General features: G+C 50.6%; 1 protein-coding gene across 1 annotated transcript in view; it reads right to left on the reverse strand.

Annotated features, from left to right (window-relative positions):
- HYDIN (HYDIN axonemal central pair apparatus protein) overlaps positions 1 to 18,986 on the reverse strand; it is a 2,950,008-nt gene that overhangs the window by 1,098,497 nt on the left and 1,832,525 nt on the right. The window contains exon 53 of the mRNA XM_086945295.1: positions 14,388 to 14,586. Within this exon, the coding sequence (XP_086801421.1) occupies positions 14,388 to 14,586 (199 nt within the window). The remainder of the gene's footprint in view (positions 1 to 14,387; positions 14,587 to 18,986) is intronic.

The raw sequence follows: 18,986 nt of genomic DNA on the forward strand, positions 1-18,986 counted from the left end.
ATATGAGATGGCTTCTAATCAGGATACACACACCCAGGATCCCCTGTTATACCCAGCATGGAAGACTCTGTTATATCCCATTCTTGCAAGAAATGGCCAAAGGATCCCCTAGTGGGTCTCCTGGAGTAGGAGCATACTCTACCCTGCATGTAGTCTTCAACAATATCTCGGCCTCAGCTTGTCTAATAGGCCACTGACATTCCATTTAACGATTTTCAGTTGGCCATGGAGCTACGCAGTCAGCCATTGTGGGGAAAAGCATTTAGCCTGTCTGTGGGCATATGTGTATCCCAATTGACACTCTTTTGTATGTAAGTGTCTTTATGAGCACACTGAAACTCCATCTTTCTGTAATTGCTCATGAACAGCCCCCATACTTTGAAAGCTAAAAGTACCCGTCATGGTGCATACTAGGGATCATCACCATCTAGGCAGATGTCAGGAAATAATTCCACTTTTATTCTGCAAACCCCTAAACCTACACTGAACCCCGCCCTCAAGCTAAAAAGAGAGAGATAGAAAGAAACTAGAGAGAGATAGAAAGAAACTAAGAACCCAATGCACATGGATGTGCATAGTGGGGTGAGGTGTGCGTTGCCCTACTCACTGTCCCACCATGAGAACATACAGAGTACCATACACCACTCTCAAAAGTGGAAGGACAAGGAGGGTTGGGTGGTACACTATACAGTCTCCTAGTTCAATATGAAAATAACAATAAGGTATACTGCTCCGAAATCTACTTTCCAGGCATCCAGTTAGAAGCCCGGAATGTTACTAAACATATCCATCCTTCTGACAAACGTCTTTTTTGCCACCCTGAGGGGACTCTTGTTGCGGCTGATATGGGCTGGTTGCGGACCGCGGGTCGGTTAGCAGGTACTCACCTTGCCATTTGAAAGTGGAGGTTTCAGAGTACCCCTCTTCCGCCTCTATTATCTAATAGCTCAGTGCCGGTATGCGTACCACTGGTACCACAGCAACGCTGGACTTCCATACAGCAGAGTTGACAGGGAAATTACCAGCCCCACTCCCCTCAAGGCAGTTCTCCCTCTGGGGTTGTCTCTGGACCCCAGGGACATCCAACCACTTTCTACGACTTGCTGGGCATGGCACCGACTGCAAAGCTATCTGGGAGCAGAAAGGCTATATTCACCACATTGTTACTTGCAGGTAACAGTTGGCTCCTCTCAATGGAGGACTCGTCGTTAAGCACACACTCAGCACATTTGCACTGTACACCACTGGTGACAAGTCTTGGTCGGAAGACACCCAATTTGCCAAGGCCACACCCTTAGATAGATTTGTTCTGCAACTCTTGCAAAGTGCACTGAGGGCGCATCTCCCTACATATCTGTTGGCCCCCGCTGACTTTGTTCCCTTCACTTCCCTGACTGAAGATAACACTGGTGAAAATTTGGTCTCCAAACTGTACCAGGTGCTGTGCTGCGGAGGTGGACTTCCTACACTTGACATGGCTGTGTCCTCGAGTGGGTGACTAGACTGAAATCTTTACACACATTTCTTAAATGGTAGGTGCGACACTGACCCCTCATACCCTACTAGCTCTGCTGGGATTCGTGCACGACACTCCTAAAGATACATGCAGAATTGTCGCCATTGCATACCTACTCATGAAACACAAAGTTGCCATACATTGGGGAGCTAGCGATGCCCTACTATGGCCAGATGGGTCAAGAGCCTAGTCCTATGTGATACGACTTGCGAGCTACATGCTTAGACACAACCACCAACCTCTCACCCAAGACATTTTGCAGCCTCTACGCACATACCTACTTCAATCCAACATGACTGAATAAGACTGAAGGCCATACAAGATGGGTAACAGCTCAACTGAGCTAACATTGGTGCAGCGGCCGAGCGCCTGTGGCTGTGACCCCCTTCTCCCCCTGATCCCTGTGACCCGCAAGTTCTGATGCCTGAACACAAGAACAAGTTACCTACCTTCGGTAATGCACATCTGGTAGAGACTCTATCTAGCTGCAGATTCCTTACCTTTGAATTTCCTAGGCATCAGGCTGGACCTAGAAACATTTACTGAGCAATACCCCTTGCGCAAGCCGTTGTGTGGCTCCATTCGGCTCGCCGTGACGTAGTCAGCGTCAGTAGCGGGGTTTATGATGTCGCAAATCCTACAAAGGCTTCCAAGCCAGAAGCGCAGAGCCACAAAGTAACTGATGTAGTTGTGTGTAAAACTAGGGCCCTGAAAGGTGGAGTAACCTTAGCCCTACAATATTAGTCTGCAAAGCGGGGAGGCATGGGTGGGGCAGTAAGGAATCTGCAGCTAGACTATCAGATAATGTGTTACAGAAGGAAAGTAACATTTTCATCTGATAGAGACTTCTAGCTGCAGATACATTACCTTTGAATTAGATACCCAAGCCATACCATCCCGGCGATGGGCTGCAGCCCAATATCCTAACTAGGAAGTCTTGCAGGACCGGGCGAGCAAAGTACCCGTCACTGTGGACCAGACCTTCCAGGCAGTAGTGTTTTGCAAACGTGTGCAAAGATGCCCACGTTGCTGCCTGGTGGATGTCTTGTACTGGGACACCCTGAGCCAAGGCTGTAGTTGCAGCCTTTCCCCTGGTGGAATGGGCCCTTAATCCCTCAGGGTGTTGCTTCTTTGCCAGGGATTAACAGATCTTAATGCAGAGAATGACCCAGCAAGAGGTGGGCCTTTTCGGCACTGCCCTTGCCTTTGCTCCCAAGTACCCCACAAAGAGTTAGTCGTCTACCCGGAACTCTTTATTGCGGTCAAGGTAGAACGACAACGGTCCTTTTGGGTCCAGTCAGTGGAGACACTCCTCTTCCTTGGGCAACGTGATGGACTGACCCAGATGGAAAGGGGGCACAACTTTCGGTAAAAAGGATACCCTGGTCGAATCACCACTTTGTCCGGAAAGGACGTACGATAAGGGAGGAGAGCAATATAACACCAGTAACTCACCCTCCGGGCCGATGTAATTGCCACCAAGATGGCTGTTATGATGGTCAACAGCTGAGGAGACAATTATATAAAGGTTCAAAGGGAGCGCACATCAGATAGGTGAGGACCAAATTAAGGTCCCAATGCGGCATAACAAAGGGCGTAGGTGGAAACAAGTGAGCAAGCCCTTTCAGAACTCTATGTACAATGGGGGAATTGAAGAGAGAGGTTTGGTCTGGCAGCCACAAAAAGCAGACAGAGCAGAAAGGTAACCCTTGAGAGTTCCCAAAGCAGAGCCCAGTAGGGCAAGGGATCGAATGAACAAAAGGACAGTAGAAAGAGATGCATAAAGAGGGTCAATAGACCTTTCTGTACAGTATAATACAAATTTCTACCGCTCAATCTCCATGCATGAAGGGGCAGAGTTGACAGGTTCGGGAAGGGGAACCCTCCCCTGCTGCTGCGACAGACGATCCTCCCGAAGGGGCAGCCTGATGAGAAGATCGATGCTCATTCTCAGAAGCTCTCGATATCAGACTCTTCTTGACCAGTCTGGAGCCACATCGATGACTTTGGCCCGGTCACTCCTGATCTTCTTCAGAACCCTGGGCAGGAGTGGTATGGGTAGAAAAGAATACAGCAGGCCTGAGCTCCACCCACGACGAAAGGCGTCGTCGAGCGATAGCAGCCTAGGAAACTCCAGCGCGCAGTACTGATGACACTGCACGTTCTTGTCGGAGGCGAACAGTTTTTACCAAGATTCTCCCCACTGCTGAAAGAGACCTTGCACCACCTCCGACTGGATATGCCATTTGTGATCCACGAAGCATCGACGGCTGAGTTTGTCTGCCCTGATGTTCAGAGAACCTGCCAGGTGTTGAACCACCAGGGTTAAGCCCTGCTGTTGCAGCCATGTCCAAAGACACAGGGACTCCTGACAAAAGGCCCACGACCCCACCCTGCCCTTCTTGTTGCAGTGGTTTTGTCATGGAACTCCTGCACTAGCTTCCCCTTGACAGAGGGAAGAAATGCTTTCACTGTCAATCAAATCACTCGAAGCTCCAACAAATTTATCTGGAGCCCCGTCTTTGCTTGAGACCAGTGTCCCCTGATCTCCACATCTCCGAGATGGCCGCTCCATCCCAGACTGTGAGATCTGGTTTGGGAAGTGAGAGACGTCTGCCAATGACCCAATCACGGTTCGTCAACCATCACTGCAGATAACTTGCAGTGCCTTCCGAGATCGGGACCATGTCGGTGAGATTTACCTGGTGCTGTGTCCGTTGGAACTTCGGGTCCCACTGCAGAGCCCACATATGCCACTTGCATGCTTCACCAACAGGATGCAGGAGGCCAATAGGCCTAACAGCCTCAGTGTCAGTTTCACAGAAATCCAGGATAGAGGCTGTAACATCAGAATCATTGCTTGAATATCCTGGACTCGCTACTTGGGAAGATAGGCCTACATCTGCACTGTGTCCAGAAATTCCCCAATGAAAGAGAGCATCTGAGAAGGAGTCAGGTGTCACTTCGGCATGTTTATAGAGAACCCCAGCGAATGTAGGAGGTCCGCCGTAGTCTAAAGGTGGAAGACGACTGCCTGGGGCGAAGATGCCTTCAACAGCCAGTCATTGAGGTAGGGATGCTGTGACCACCCCATCACATTGGTAAACACTTGTGGGGCACTGGTACGGCTGAAGGGAAGCACAGTAAACAAAGTGCTCACGCCTACCTTGAACCACAGGTAACGCCTATGGCCCAGTAGGATAAGGATGTGAAAATAGGCCTCCTGTAGGTCCAACGCTACCATCCAGTCTCCTTGGTCTAGGGCAGACAAGACTTGAGCCAGAGTGAACATCTTGAATTTCTCCTTCTTGAGGAAGAGATTGAAAGTCCGAAGATGTAAAATGGGTTGTAGCCCCTTGTTTTTCTTTGGAATCAAAAAGTAGCGGGAATAACAACCACTGCCTACTTCTGAAACCAGGACCCTTTCAATAGCTCCCTTGGCCAAGAGAGTTGTAGCTTCCTCTTGGAGCAACCTTAAATGATCCCACGTTAGCCATTCATGATTTGGCAAAATGAGAGGAGGAAAAGAAAGGAAGGGCAGAGAAAAGCCCTCCTGGACAACCTGCAAGATCCACTTGTCCGATGTTATGGATCTCCAGTGGGGAGATGATGATGAATTCTCCCACCAACTGGAGTAGTGTGGTCCTGCAGAGTCAGCCTAGGAGTGCTTGAAGGCTGCAGCTGCTGGGGCAGTGTGGCCGATGACTTCTGACCTCCATTCCTGGATCGGAATGCACTGAGTCCACATCCTCACACGGCTTGGGCAGTCTGTGCAGGACAGTGGCTGAGATAGGTCTGACTCGGCTGGAAACCCATTCCATTGCAACAAAAGGGGCAAAAGGAAGACTGGCCAAGAGGATGTGAGGAGAGGCTCAAGGATCTGGCCGTAGCTCGAGAGTCCTTGAACCTGACCAGGGCCAAGTCTGCCTTTTCCACAAAAAGACGGATTCCATCAAAGGGCATATCCATCATATTAGCCTGGACATCCCCAGAGAAGCCAGTTGTCCGATGCCAGGCATGGCGCCTCAATGCCACTGCAATTGAAATTGATCTGCCCAGAGCATCAGTCGTATCTAAGCCACACTGTATGGAACCTGTTGCAGCACTTGCGCAACCGTCTCTCAAAGCGAATGGGTGAAACAGGCCAATAAGCATGCGTTATTCACCAACCGCAATGCCAGGCTGAAGGAAGAAAACAATTCCTTCCCAAATGCATCAAACCTCTTGGATTCCCTATCCGGAGGGGCGGAAGGGAACACGCCTTGGGATGTGGAGGCCTGCACCACCAAACTGTCTGAGGTGGGGTGTTAAATGAGAACTTAGGACAGCCCAGAGCTGGGCGATGGTGCTGTGCAATCGTCCTATTCACAGAAATCCCTGTGCTAGACTTGAACCACATGCCTAGAAGGTCGTACGTAGGTGCTTCTTAAATGGGCAAAAGGGGTTCGGAAGTGGAACCCCCTGGTTGAAGCACCTCGGTCAGGAGATCAGCCCTGACCTGCACTGTGGGCAGCTCTAGTCAAAGGACCTCAGTCGCCCTCTTTACCACCATGGCATAGGATGCCCCTCCTCTGTAGCCACTGTTGGTGGAGAGAGCGAGCATGCCAGTATCTGGGGAGGTGTCCAGTCCACTGCCCTCCCTAAGTTTTGCATACCAGTCCAAGTTTTCCTCAGAGACATCCTGGTGTTCCAGAGGGTTCACAGACCCTTCAAATTCCTCTCCTGAGCCTAGCACAGCCACAAAGTGTTCAGGCAGCAACACAGAATCTCTGGGTTCAATCAGCGCCGGAATCGCTGACGAGCGACGTTGTTCCGGCTCCTTGTCATCAGGGATGAGGATGGAGCTGGCTCCACAGACGGGCACCAGCACCGCCGCAGGCACCAACTTCAGGTCTGATGCAGAGAAAGGTTGTGATGGCATGACCAACGTCGACCCAGACCCGGCAGCGTTGAACCCGATGTGGTCCCTTCCGCCTCCGCAGGGCCCGAGGGCTCACCAGCTACGTCGTTCCACTCTAATACGTGGTGTGTGGCCTCTTAAAATTCTTTTATTTGAGTGGGACTCTCTTCGGCCCCCAGAATGAGTGGGAAGTGCAAAGTCGACTCTAGCTGCGGCTCAGCGGAACAGTGCCTAGAGCGTCAGTGCTCCTTACCTCTCTGGACGAAAAACGAAAAACGTCAGCCGAGGTGAAAATAAAGTCAGTTTGGACTTCTTCTTCTTATGCCTCTTTCCCGAGTGTCCCAAGGACCTTGAGTGGTATGAAGAGGGCGTAGGGCTCCAGAAGCGTTTGTGAGACTTTCTCTTGTTCAATCGGACCAGGAGCTCCACTGAGTCTTGCTGGACGGTGTCAACTGTCGAGGCACGAGGAGATTCATCCCTCACTCCCTCAAGGCCTTCAGAGCCATGGCCCGACAGTCTGAGCACGACTTAAAATCATGGTCACGCTCGAGGCACCAAAGACAGACTAATTGGGGATCGGTGACCGACATCATGCAAGCACCGCATGACTTGAAACCTGTCTTCCTCGAAGACATCCCTCGCACAGGAAGTGGAAAAACTTTTCGAAATTCGACAAGAGTCAAGAAAAAACCTGGCAAAAAGAGGCAGAGGAGTAGCTCTGCCTGGATCAGATCTTAACTGGCGTGGAAGGAAAAGAACTGATGTCCACGTGCCTGGGTGGCGCCTATATGGGCACTGCAACATCATAACCAATGCTGACAGCATCACGTTGAGCCAAATAGAGCCACCTGACGCCGCTCGCAAGGGGTATTGCTCAGTAAAAGGTTCCGGATCCTGCCTGACACATGGGAAATTCGAAGGTAAGGAATCTGCAGCTATAAGTCTCTATCAGATAAATGCATATATGACATGCACAGACCCGGTACTTTGGCCCCTCCATACAAACACAAACCAAAACCAGGCAGATCTCTATGTCCATACATCATGTTGCAATGACAGGCAGCAGTATTGTATACTTTTTTCCTTAATGGTGATATGTACAAAATGTCATCTTCCATACTGTGCACAATTCATGTAAAAACATAAATAAAGCATTTTTTTAAAAAAAGAAGCCTGGAATGTTACTGATCACCAAAACCATTGGCTTGTAGAAGACAGTGCCCTCACTCACCCAAAAGTGGCATGCTTGACCATTGGGCCTGTTCCTCATTGGGTTGGCGCTACAATGCACGAAAGGCCCCTTGAGGGGGCTGTTTGTCAGAGACTTTCCCAATATGCCAAAGTAATACTCGAGACATATATTATATCCCAGTATGATGGTACGAAGAGAACCATTAACCACACCACAGGGAACATAGCACAAGTTATTTACCTTTGGTAACGATATATCTGTAAGAAACAGTAGTTAGTATTAGATTCCTCACCTTAGAATATCCCCAGGCGTCAGTTTGGATCCGGAAATCTTTGCTTAGCAGTACCCCTGCACGTCGGTAGGCATTGTCTGCGGCTTCGCATCCGTCGTCGGCGTCCTTTGCGCCGGGATGACGTCGCTGGAGTACTTAGACGCCGCCCTCGCGCGCAGACGTCAGTTCTTATACACAGCTTTTCCGCGCCAGAAACGCAGAGCCATGATAAAAACCAACACTGGTGCCATGAAACTAGGGCCCTGAAAGGGGATGACCTTAACCCTAGATATCGGTTCGCAGAACCGGGAGGATGGGTGGGGCGGTAAGGAATCTATTACTAAATACTGTTTCTTACAGATTTATCATTACCGAAGGTAAGTAACTTGTGCATCGGAAAGAAACAGGTTAGTATTAGATTCCTCACCTTAGAATAGATACCCCAGCAATACCAACACCGGTGGTGAGCCTGCGAACCAATAATCACACCAGAAAGTCCTGGAGAACGGAACGGCCGAAAAAGCCATCTCTCCGGACTTGGCTGTCCAGGCAGTAGTGTCTTGTGATTGTGTGCAACGAGGCCCAAATAGCTGCCTGACAGATGTCCTGAAAGGGGGACTCCCCGACCCAGGGCAGTAGTAGCCGCCATGGCCCGAGTGGAATGGGCATTTAGCCCCACAGGAGGCTCCTTTTTAGCCAGTGAATAACAAGCCTTGATGCACAAGACGACCCATTGGGAAATAGTCCGTTTGTGCACCGCCTATCCCTTCTTAGCGCCCACGTAACCAACAAACAAGGAACTGGCGTGTGCGATCCAGATAGTATGAGAGCGCACGTTTTGGGTCCAGACGGTGGAGCCTCTCTTCCTCTTTCGAGGGATGCGGAGGCGGAAAGAAGGTGGGCAAGGTGATGGACTGCCCGATGTGGAAGGCTGTGACTACCTTGCGATACAAAAGGGGATGATGGACGGAGCGTTCGAGCAAATCAAACACTCACTCCCAGTCAACTGATCTGGGTTTAATCCATCACCATTCTTTAGCTCACTCTGCCACCCCAGTTCAGACATGACCATATGCAAATCAGTCCGAGCCTGTGCCTCATGGGAACAGTCCAGCCCGAACTGCCAAGCCATGTCTTCCCTGGACCGGAAACAAGCATCCTAGGATCGGTTTCTGGCATTGCAGCCGTCATCAGCCAGGCTAGCTTGAATCCTGTGGCAAAGTGAGCAAGGGACTCACGTCTGAGCATACCCTGCCAACTTAGGGCGAACAAAGCGATACAAAAGGTGATGACGGACGGAGCAAATCAAACACTCACTTTTTGAGCAGGAAAGAGGGTCGCGTCCGCAAAACAACTTTGTCCGGATGGACAGAAAGGAAAGGACGTTGTGAAGAAAGGGCCTGGAGCTCACTCACTCTCTTGGCAGAGGTGATGGCAACCAGGAATGCAGTCTTAAGGGTAAGAAGACAAAGAGGACAGTTATGAAGTGGCTCGAAGGGAGCGCACATCAAATAAGTCAAAACAAGGTTCAAGTCCCACTGAGGCATCACAAAAGGAACAGGGGGGAACATATGAGTGATGCCCTTCAAGAACATATTTACAACTGGGGACTTGAACAAAGAGAGCTGATAAGGGAGCCTTAAGAAGGCAGAAATGGCAGAGAGGTAGCCCTTGATAGTGCCCAGAGAAGAGCCCTGCTGGGCAAGAGAAAGAAGAAAGAGGAGAACCTCAGAAAGAGGGGCAGAGAGTGGATCCACAGACTTTGCTGTGCACCATGCCACAAATTTGTTCCACCTGCAGGCGTATACCGATTTTGTGGAGGGACGCCTAGCTGCCAGAATAACATCACAGACTTCAGGAGGCAAGTCAAATGGCCTCAACTGCTGCCGCTCAATCTCCACGCATGGAGGAGGAGGCTGGATAGGTTCGGGTGGAGGACCGTCCCCTGCTGCTGCAACAGAAGGTCCTCCTGAAGAGGCAGACAAATCGGGGGATCGACTGACATGCTGAGTAGCTCGGGATACCAGTGTCTTCGTGCCCAGTCTGGAGCCACAAGGATGACTTGGGCCCGGTCGCGTCTGATCTTCTTCAGCACTCTGGGCAGAAGTGGTATAGGCGGAAAGGCGTACAACAGACCGCAACTCCACTCGCGACGAAAAGCGTCTCCGAGCGAGTGCTGCCTTGGAAATTCCAACGCGCAGAACTGATGACATTGCGCATTCTCTTCCGTGGCGAATAGATCTAACCAAGGCTCTCCCCACTGCTGAAAGAGACCTTGCGACAGGTCTGAGTTCAGACGCGATTCGTGATCCATCATGCACTGACGGCTGAGTTTGTCCGCCCTGGCGTTCAGGGAACCTGCCAGGTGTTGAACCAACAGGGTCACGTCCTGATGTTCCAGCCACTGCCAGAGGGGCAGAGCCTCCTGGCATAGGGTCCGCCCTGTTTGTTGGGAGTACCACATGGCAGTGGTGTTGTTCGTGAACACCTGCACTACACTCTCCCGGACAGAGGGGAGGAATGCCTACAGTGCAAGCCGGATCACCTGCAGCTCCAGAGGGTTGATGTGGAGCCGGGACTCCGCCGGAGACCAGAGTCCTCTGGCCTCCGCCTCTCCCATGTGGCCCCCCAAGCCCTGGAGGGACGCGTCCGTCACAACTACGTGCTCCGGTTGGGGTAGGGAGAGGGATCTGCCACCGACCCAATCGTGGTCCATGAGCCACCACTGCAACTGTCTTGCAGTGCCCTTCGAGATCAAGACATGGTCGGACAAGTTGCCCTGAGGCTGGGCCCACTGAAACTTCAGGTCCCACTGCAGAGCCCGCATCCGCCACCTGGCATGATGCACCAGAAGGATGCAGGAGCCCATCAGCCCCAGAAGCCGCAGCGTCAACCTGACCGAGACTCGGGATAACGGCTGAAAGATCGGAATCAGAGCCTGAATATCCCGAACCCGCTGTTCGGGAGGATAAACCCGAAACTGAGCAGAGTCTAGAACCGCTCCGATGAAGAGGAGCTTCTGAGAGGTACACAGGTGCGACTTCGGCACATTGATGGAAAACCCCAGCAGGTGCAGGAGGTCGGCCGTAGTCTGGAGGTGGCTGACGACTGTCTGGGGTGAGCCCGCCTTCAACAACCAGTCGTCGAGGTAGGAGAAGATTGAACCCCCTAACCTGCACAGATGAGCTGCGACCACCGCCATCACTTTCGTGAACACCCGTGGGGCGCTGGTAAGGCCATAGGGGAGCACGGTAAACTGAAAGTGCTCCTGGCCTACCGTGAACTGGAGGTAGCGCCGGTGGGCCGGCAGGACGGGAACGTGGAAATAGACGTCCTGCAAGTCCAACGCTACCATCCAGTCTCCCGGGTCTAGGGCAGCTAAGACCTGAGCCAAAGTCAGCATCTTGAATTTTTCCTTCCGGAGGAAGCCGTTGACGTTCCGCAGGTCCAAGATAGGGCGTAGGCCCCCTTTGCCCTTCTTGGGTACCAGAAAGTAGTGGGAGTAACAACCACACCCTACTTCTGGCCCAGGAACGCGCTCGATGGCCCCCTTGGCCAAGAGGGCCGTAACTTCCTCTTGCAGAAGTTGCAAGTGATCCCCCGACACGCGGTGGTACTGCGGTGGCATGGTTGCAGTGGTCGCCTTGAAGGGGAGGGAGTAGCCCCTTTGGACGATTTGCAGCACCCACCTATCCTGTGTGATGAGCACCAGTGGAGGAGGTGATGGCGAACCCTGCCCTCCACTGGTGTTAAATGGGCCTGAAAGCTCGGACTAGGAAGGCTTTGAGGCGCATGCTGCGGGGGTGGATGTGGACTGGCCGCGCAGTTGGCCCCTGTTACCGCCACGACAGTAACCACGCCCGCCGCCGCGCTGAATGGTAGTCTGTGGCCCGTGGCTGGCAGGACGTGTGGGGGCGCCTCTTCCGTGGCCACGAAAGGAGCGCTTGGCATAGATTGCTGGCGCGGTGCTGACAGGCCCAAGGACTTGGCCGTAGCCTGGAGTCCTTAAAGTGTTCCAGCGCACAATCTGCCTTGCCACGAAGAGGTGGCTGCCATCGAACGGCATGTCCATAAGGGTGTTCTGGACATCGGCCGAGAAGCTGGCGGACCTCAGCCAGGCGTGGCGACGAACGGCCACAGACGTGGAAATCGCTCTCCCCAGCGAGTCTGTGGTATCCAGTACACATCGTATGGAATACCGCGCTGTGTCTTGTTCCTCCGCGAGGGCTTGAGCGAGCTTCACCCGGGCTCCCTCCGGGCACTGAGGCGGCACGGCTGCAACCGTATCTCACAGGGAGTGGGTGTAACGGCCCAAGAGGCACGCAGTGTTGACCGACCGCAACCCCTAACTAAGGGAGGAGAACATCTTCTTGCCGAATTGCTCATACCTCTTGGATTTCCGATCCGGAGGTGCAGTCGGGAATGCGGAATTGGGAAGTAGAGGCCTGGATAACCAGGCTCTCGGGGGTGGGGTGGGTGGGGTGGGTGGACAAGAAACTAGGGTCGCCCGGAGCAGGGCGGTGGCGCCTAGCGACGTTCCTATCTACAGGAGGACCTGTAGTGGGCCTGGACCAAGTGCCCAACAGGACGTCCGTGAGAGCCTCATTAAACGGCAGTAGCGGCTCTGGGGAGCTTACCTGCGGTTTAAGGACCTCTTTGAGGATGTTAGACCTCACCGTTGCGACGGGGAGCTCAAGAGCCAAGGCCTTGGCCGCCCTCATCAGCACCACACTATAAGTAGCCCCCTCTTCCGTAGCCACGGTAGGAGGTGAGACAAAACCAGTGTCTGGGGAGTTATCCAGGCCACTGGCCTCCCCTAGTTCAAGTGTCCAGTCCTGAAATGACTGGCACTCACGTGCCACAGGGTCCTCAGACCCCTCCCCGCCTCCCTCGTCGTCCATCTCCTGGTAATCAGGGGTAAAGGATGGACCCAGATCCTCGAAGAATTCCTCTTTGGCCAGCGCGAATGCGGCGTCGATCGACGCCACTCCGGCGTCAGATCTGGACCGAGGGGTGGGCTAGGGACAGCGTTGTGCGGGAACGGCGCAGGGGGTGACACCCTATGGGTCGACGCCGGCGGGGGCGTAAGGTTGACCAGAGGTGACCCAGAACCGGAACCGGATCCAGTGGGGCCTTGCGGCGTCGGGACCGAAGTCGCAGACGGCGCCGAAGCACCCGCCGGCGCCGGGGCCGAAGCACCCGGCCCGATTGGGCTCCCAGTCGGGGCCGAGTGGCCCGAAGGTGTGTGTAACCCGACGGAGGAGTGAGCAACCTCATGGCCATGAGGAAGGAATTGATCTCCTCCGGCGTCGCGTTCTGCCCAGGGACCGTCGGATATGGAGCAGGCCGCGATGCCTGCAGCTCCGGCAGAGCCGCGTGGGCGGTGTCACCCGAACCCCTGGCCGAGTCAGAAGAGCGATGTCGTCTTTTCGACTTCTTGTGCCTCTTACCTGAGGACTTGGAGCCCGATGAGTGGTGTCGACTCGCCGAGCTGTGATGACTCCGGCCCGCTACCTGTCCTGGGACCTCGAACGGTGCGGGCCGACTGCCGGAGCTCGAGGCGCTTACGGGACCGCTCCCGCCTAGCCTTCGACGTCAAGGCCTCGGAGCACGACTTGTCATCATGGTCGCGCCCCAGGCAATGTAGGCACCGACGATGGGGGTCAGTAACCGACATCAGTCGGTTGCAGTCTGCACAGGGCTTGAACCCGGGCATCCCTACCGGCACCAATGGAGTCATACGGCTCGAAACTGATCCAAAAAGGATCGAAAAAGCTTAGTCAAAAAGTGACTAAAGGGTACCATTTTCTCCGGACCTGCGCTTGCTGGCGCGGGGAAAAAAAAGAAGAACTGATGTCAGCGCGCGAGGGCGGCGTCTAAGTACTCCGGCGACGTCATCCCGACGCCGACGACGGACGCGGAGCCGCAGACGACGCCTACCGACGCACAGGGGTACTGCTACGCAAAGATTTCCGGATCCAGACTGACGCCTTGGGATATTCTAGGTGAGGAATCTAATACTAACCTGTTTATTACGGTCTCATTACAGCCTACCCTGGCAGGCCATCTGGCACAGAGGGCTGGGGCAAGTCTCTCTCTGGTGATGGCTGTCGATGTTCAAGTTGTGCCCTGGCCATCTCTGCCCTGGGACTCCAACGCCTGCCACTTTGATTTTGCCACATAACTTGTCTTCACACACTGGCTCGATCACCAATGTGCAAGACCCCCTCTCCTGCAGGGCGAGCCTTAGCAAGGACCTCTGAACCCTCTTCACAATGAATCATGGGGAAACATTCTCTGGGGGCATCAAGGACTTGAGCCACAATGTGATGAACACCACTGGGGCGGGGTCCTCAGTACCTTCAGGGATGTTAACTATACGGATGTTGATCTTCAGATTATTAATTGGGCACTTCAGTAGCCAGAAAATGTTAAATTAAGTACATTAGTCTGCACAGCCTACTGCTGGTCGCTAAAAAAATCCGATGCCAGGCACAGCTGCACTTACCTCTAGTCGGATAAATTTCTTCACGTTTACTGCCTTGGTGGCCTTAAAGTGGACCATCAGACCATACTCTGCACGAGGGGCAATAATGCCTTGGTCCTGAGATACAGAGAAATCATCACCAAGGATCTCCAGGCCAGTGATGCGCCAGGCCACAGCCAGTGGGGTGGTGTTCCGCAAGAATATGGTCTTGGTGTCTTTTCTGTCAAAAGAAAATAAAATACAATTCATTTCATTACTGAGAAACAACAGAGGTATGTATAACCAGCTGAACAGCGAGTGACAAGGCTGTTGCCACAATATTTATATAAGGGTATTGTTTATGTGGCAGTAAAGCAGCCAGGTATGTTACTGCATTTGTATAACTCCCAATATAATAAAATGTTTTATACTGAAAGCAAATGTGATTTTTTTATTGCCATTTGCATAAAAAATGCAGCAGAATGTTTTTTTGCAGGTTTGTAGTAATCTACATAGCTTACTTCATCCAGCAATGATAATTCACATATCAGCTATCCCATAGTAGACAACAAGTCCATTCTAACCCATCCTGTCACTTATAAAAAACGGAAACGATGCAGGTCCCGAAGCAGAAGTTGCATTTACTTTATGAAATAATTAATGAAACCGGAATGGACATCCTTCATGCAGAATACTGCCCTTAAATTTCACCAACATCAAAACAGCCATAATACAAAACATGTTTTACCTTTTAGCTCTTAAAATGTGGTAGTGGTAGGCATAAGTTTCTTCTCATTTTATTATCGCAGAGAACGGCACTCTACCAAGCATCACTTGTATGGTTTCATATACAGAAATCTCACTCTAAGCATAGGGAAAACAGACCATCAAACAAGATGTGGCAGACAATGCTTGCCTGCATTTACCTATAAGCATCAGCTTTCAGCACCTCAACGACTCCAGGTCTTCAACCACTCAAGGTGGCATACTTCATCACAGGACTCACTGTTCATCCAATAACCGTTTGAATTTTTGGGGGTTTGGCCTTCCACAAAGTGTGGAATTTTAAGTCTGGGGAGAATGTGCATGTTGCTAACAGCTACCCTAATTGCCAACTAGTGTGTTTATGTGCAGAAACAAGCATGTGGTATACCAACAGCCCCTTAGTGAGTTAAACTTCATAAGCTTGACTACAACCGAAATTTATTTTTGCCATCCAATAACAATACGTATAAACAAAAGGGCAAATTTTGAATCCTTTTAGATTAATTTATCAACATGTTTCATGTCTCCAACAGGTCAGTCAGGTCGGCAGCATTTCATATGACTGGGGGTCTGTTTACACCTATCTGGACTACTTGACTTGTTGGGTGTCAGTTTGTGCGTAGAATAGGTGTGTGAGGTTTACTCAACCTAGATTTTATGAACTTACATGGATTTCTCTTACATGAGATCAGCTGTATGAGATACTGCACCTTGGCTGGAATAACAAAAGAAAAGGGTGACCACTCCTGGTCATTAGTTTTATATGACGGTACTTGACAAGTGTGTGCTACTGGCTCAAAAGCCATCCATTTGAAAGTCAAGATTCCTGTGCATCAATTTCGTGAACACACTTTGTACATTGCAGGAAAAACTAGCCAATTCCAGACTGTGAAGACAAAAATTAAAGTTAAAATAACTCAAACTTGCAATATGGAGTATCCACAGATATCTGCGCTCCTTGCAACATGCAGTGTGTTTTTGTGCACCTTAAGGTAACCACATACCATACACAGAATATAGGCTTACCGGAGGCTTACACTCAATTGAGTTTCTGAGAGGGTATAGAAGGCTGTCCATGTCCAGTCCAATTATGCGTATAGGACAAAGTAATGTACTGCTTGTTAATAGATGCCAGTATAATCTTCTTTAAACAGTTTTTAAGGAGGAACGTATCCTGCTGCCATTCCTACATTTGATGATAGCAATATGACCCATGCCGGTTCTCTAAACTGCTTGGCGTGTGTAGGAATGTCTATTCAAGCCCACTCAGCAGTTTTGATTGGATCCTTTGGCATCTGCAGCGTCATACCATGCACCAGATCTCTGATTGCTCAACTTAATCTGTTTGCTAAGGCTTTTGTGTAGAGCTTGTAGTCACAATTTAATAGTTAAGTATGTCTGTAGGGTTTGCACTGCTTTGAGTCCTTGTTTAGTTTAATAATACACTACTATCTTCTCCACATGTGTGCAGTAAATTATTATCCCTCAAGTGTATAGACTTCAAGAGTTTGGAGAATACAGAAACAATCTTATCGGCTAATACTATATACAACTTGCTCAGCAGATCATCATGGCTAGCTGCTCTGCTCCTTTTGCAGTTTCTCAGTACCACCCTAATCTCCTCTAATTCTGCTTTTGTTTAGTATTTAAAGTCGGAGGTAAGTACTTGTTTACCCAGGTCTCTATATCTGCTTCTGTCACCCCTGACTCTTTGAATACGACTATTGATAGAAAGCAGCAAAGGCGTCTCCAGTATCTTTCCAATTAGGCTTAGACTCCTCCGCAGTTTTGCCTCTAATCACTTATCAAATTCCTTCTCTGATTCGGTTTAATTTTTCAAGAAAGGAGTTTCTCATAATTTTCCCCTTTATCAAATAAGTTATCTTACTTGCTTTCCACCTTCTGCTCACACTCTCTTCTAGGCAGCCAGACAGCTCACTCTTAGCCCCATGCAACCGGCCCCTCACACCACCTTTTCTGATTATTCAACCGCATCATCACTTGGAGGCACTTCCAACTCTAACATCCTATTCTCCAACTCTTGAAGGTCTAATCTGGCCTTTCTGTTCTTATGTGCAGCAATGCTGATAATTTTACCTCTTATAAAAGCTTTATAGGTATTCCAAACAAGAGAACCCAGAAAAAAACACACATTCGGTCTCCTGAAGTGGCGGTGCTACAACCTCCTGATCTATCAACAACTGCCTCTCTAATGTTCACCTTGGGGGTTCAGCAGTAGAATTATCTGACGTGCTCTGGAAAGTGGAACACTTTCCAACCCCACCACTATTTTTTGTTTAGCTAAAAAGTAGTTAATTCTTGAGCAATGGCCGTATTTCTTATTGTGAAAAGTATATCCCCTGGCCTCTCCTGCTCTCTCTTCATATATTGCAACGGCCTTAATCGTCTATCAATAACCTAATATGTGCCTGCATCTTTGGAGCATATTCTGGATTTCTTGGAGTAGATTCATCCAGTATGATGACTAGAAGGACATTAAGATCCATTGCCAATATTACAGGCAATCTATACACTAGGAGTTAAAAATAAAGTGCCTGAACGGGACCCGGATCATCTATATTTGGTCCATAATACCCACCAATTGTGAACAAACTCTTCTGAGACTGAACCTTTACAACAATCCATCTCCCACTCTTGTCCGCCATGTATTCTACCACTTTTGCCTCTTCATAGGTCTTAAAAAAGCTGGCCACGTCTTTATACACAGCTCCTGATCTGTGCATACATATTCCTCATCCCACCTTTTTCTCCCAAAAGAGCGAACCTCCTCCCTCTAACGTAGGGGTGTCTTCTGTAGAACTATAACCGGAGACTCACATTTCTATAAATACTCTAAAATGTTCTGTCTATTTTTGATCCTTAAATCGTTTACATTCCAAGTTAAGCAGTGGCGGCTCCCACAAACAAATACTGGTGAGGCGGGTGGAGGGAGCGCAGCAGGGTAGTAATAATAAAAAAATAGACAGGAAGACATACCTGAAGATGCTGGCTGACTCCCGCGTCTCTCCTCTGTGTTCTTCTTCCTAGTCTCAGCAGATACTGGAACAGCATCACAGACTCCCTGTGAAATCCCTGCGCTGCTCTCATTCAATTAGAGCAGCGCTGGGATTTGCCTGAGTGGGCTGGTTTAACACTCCGCTCAGGCACAGGTAGACTGTGCTGTTTGTCCAACCCGGCGGTTCAATACTGGTGGGTTGGAGAGACCTAAGTGCGTATGTGTGTTTGGCCGGCCTAAGACGGCCGGACAAACACATGCGCACTTAGAAGTACACAAACCAGTCCTCCTCTCCCCTCCCATGGCCCTGGCCCCGGCCCGCCCCCCCTACACAAGCTGGCTCAGCCAGCAGGTGAAAAAAAAAATTATGATAGAATATTGTTTAATTTTTCACCTGCTGGCTCTGAGCCAGTAGGGCGATGCTCCTCCGCCATTGCGGAGGAGCCGCCTCTGCTTCAGAACCTCATTCCTTCAGACTCTGAACATAGTCAGCAGGGTCGGGAGATGACTTGGAGAGGACTTTAATATGATGATGACCATCTTTATATGGACCTACAGGAAGCCACTGTCTGGACACATTCCCTGACACAGGGTTGAGTTCCCCTCCTGGCCCTTCCAGAGAAGAATCAGCATCTTTTGCAGTGGGTCATCCAGTGTGCTGCCCAAGTGTTAGACCTGCAAGTGCCTTCCATTGAGGTTAAGACTGTTGGTCAGATGGAAATCCAACAACCCGCGCAAGTTTCCACTGAACCACTTCTTCCAGTTGATGAAGCCCTAGCAGACATGCTAATGGGCACATATCCTAAATGTTTCTCTTACCTGGTGGTAAGTAGGCAAATAGCTAGAAGACACAGACCTGC

This window comes from Lissotriton vulgaris, chromosome 12, assembly GCF_964263255.1.
Source record: "Lissotriton vulgaris chromosome 12, aLisVul1.2, whole genome shotgun sequence".
Taxonomy (NCBI): Eukaryota; Metazoa; Chordata; class Amphibia; order Caudata; family Salamandridae; genus Lissotriton; species Lissotriton vulgaris.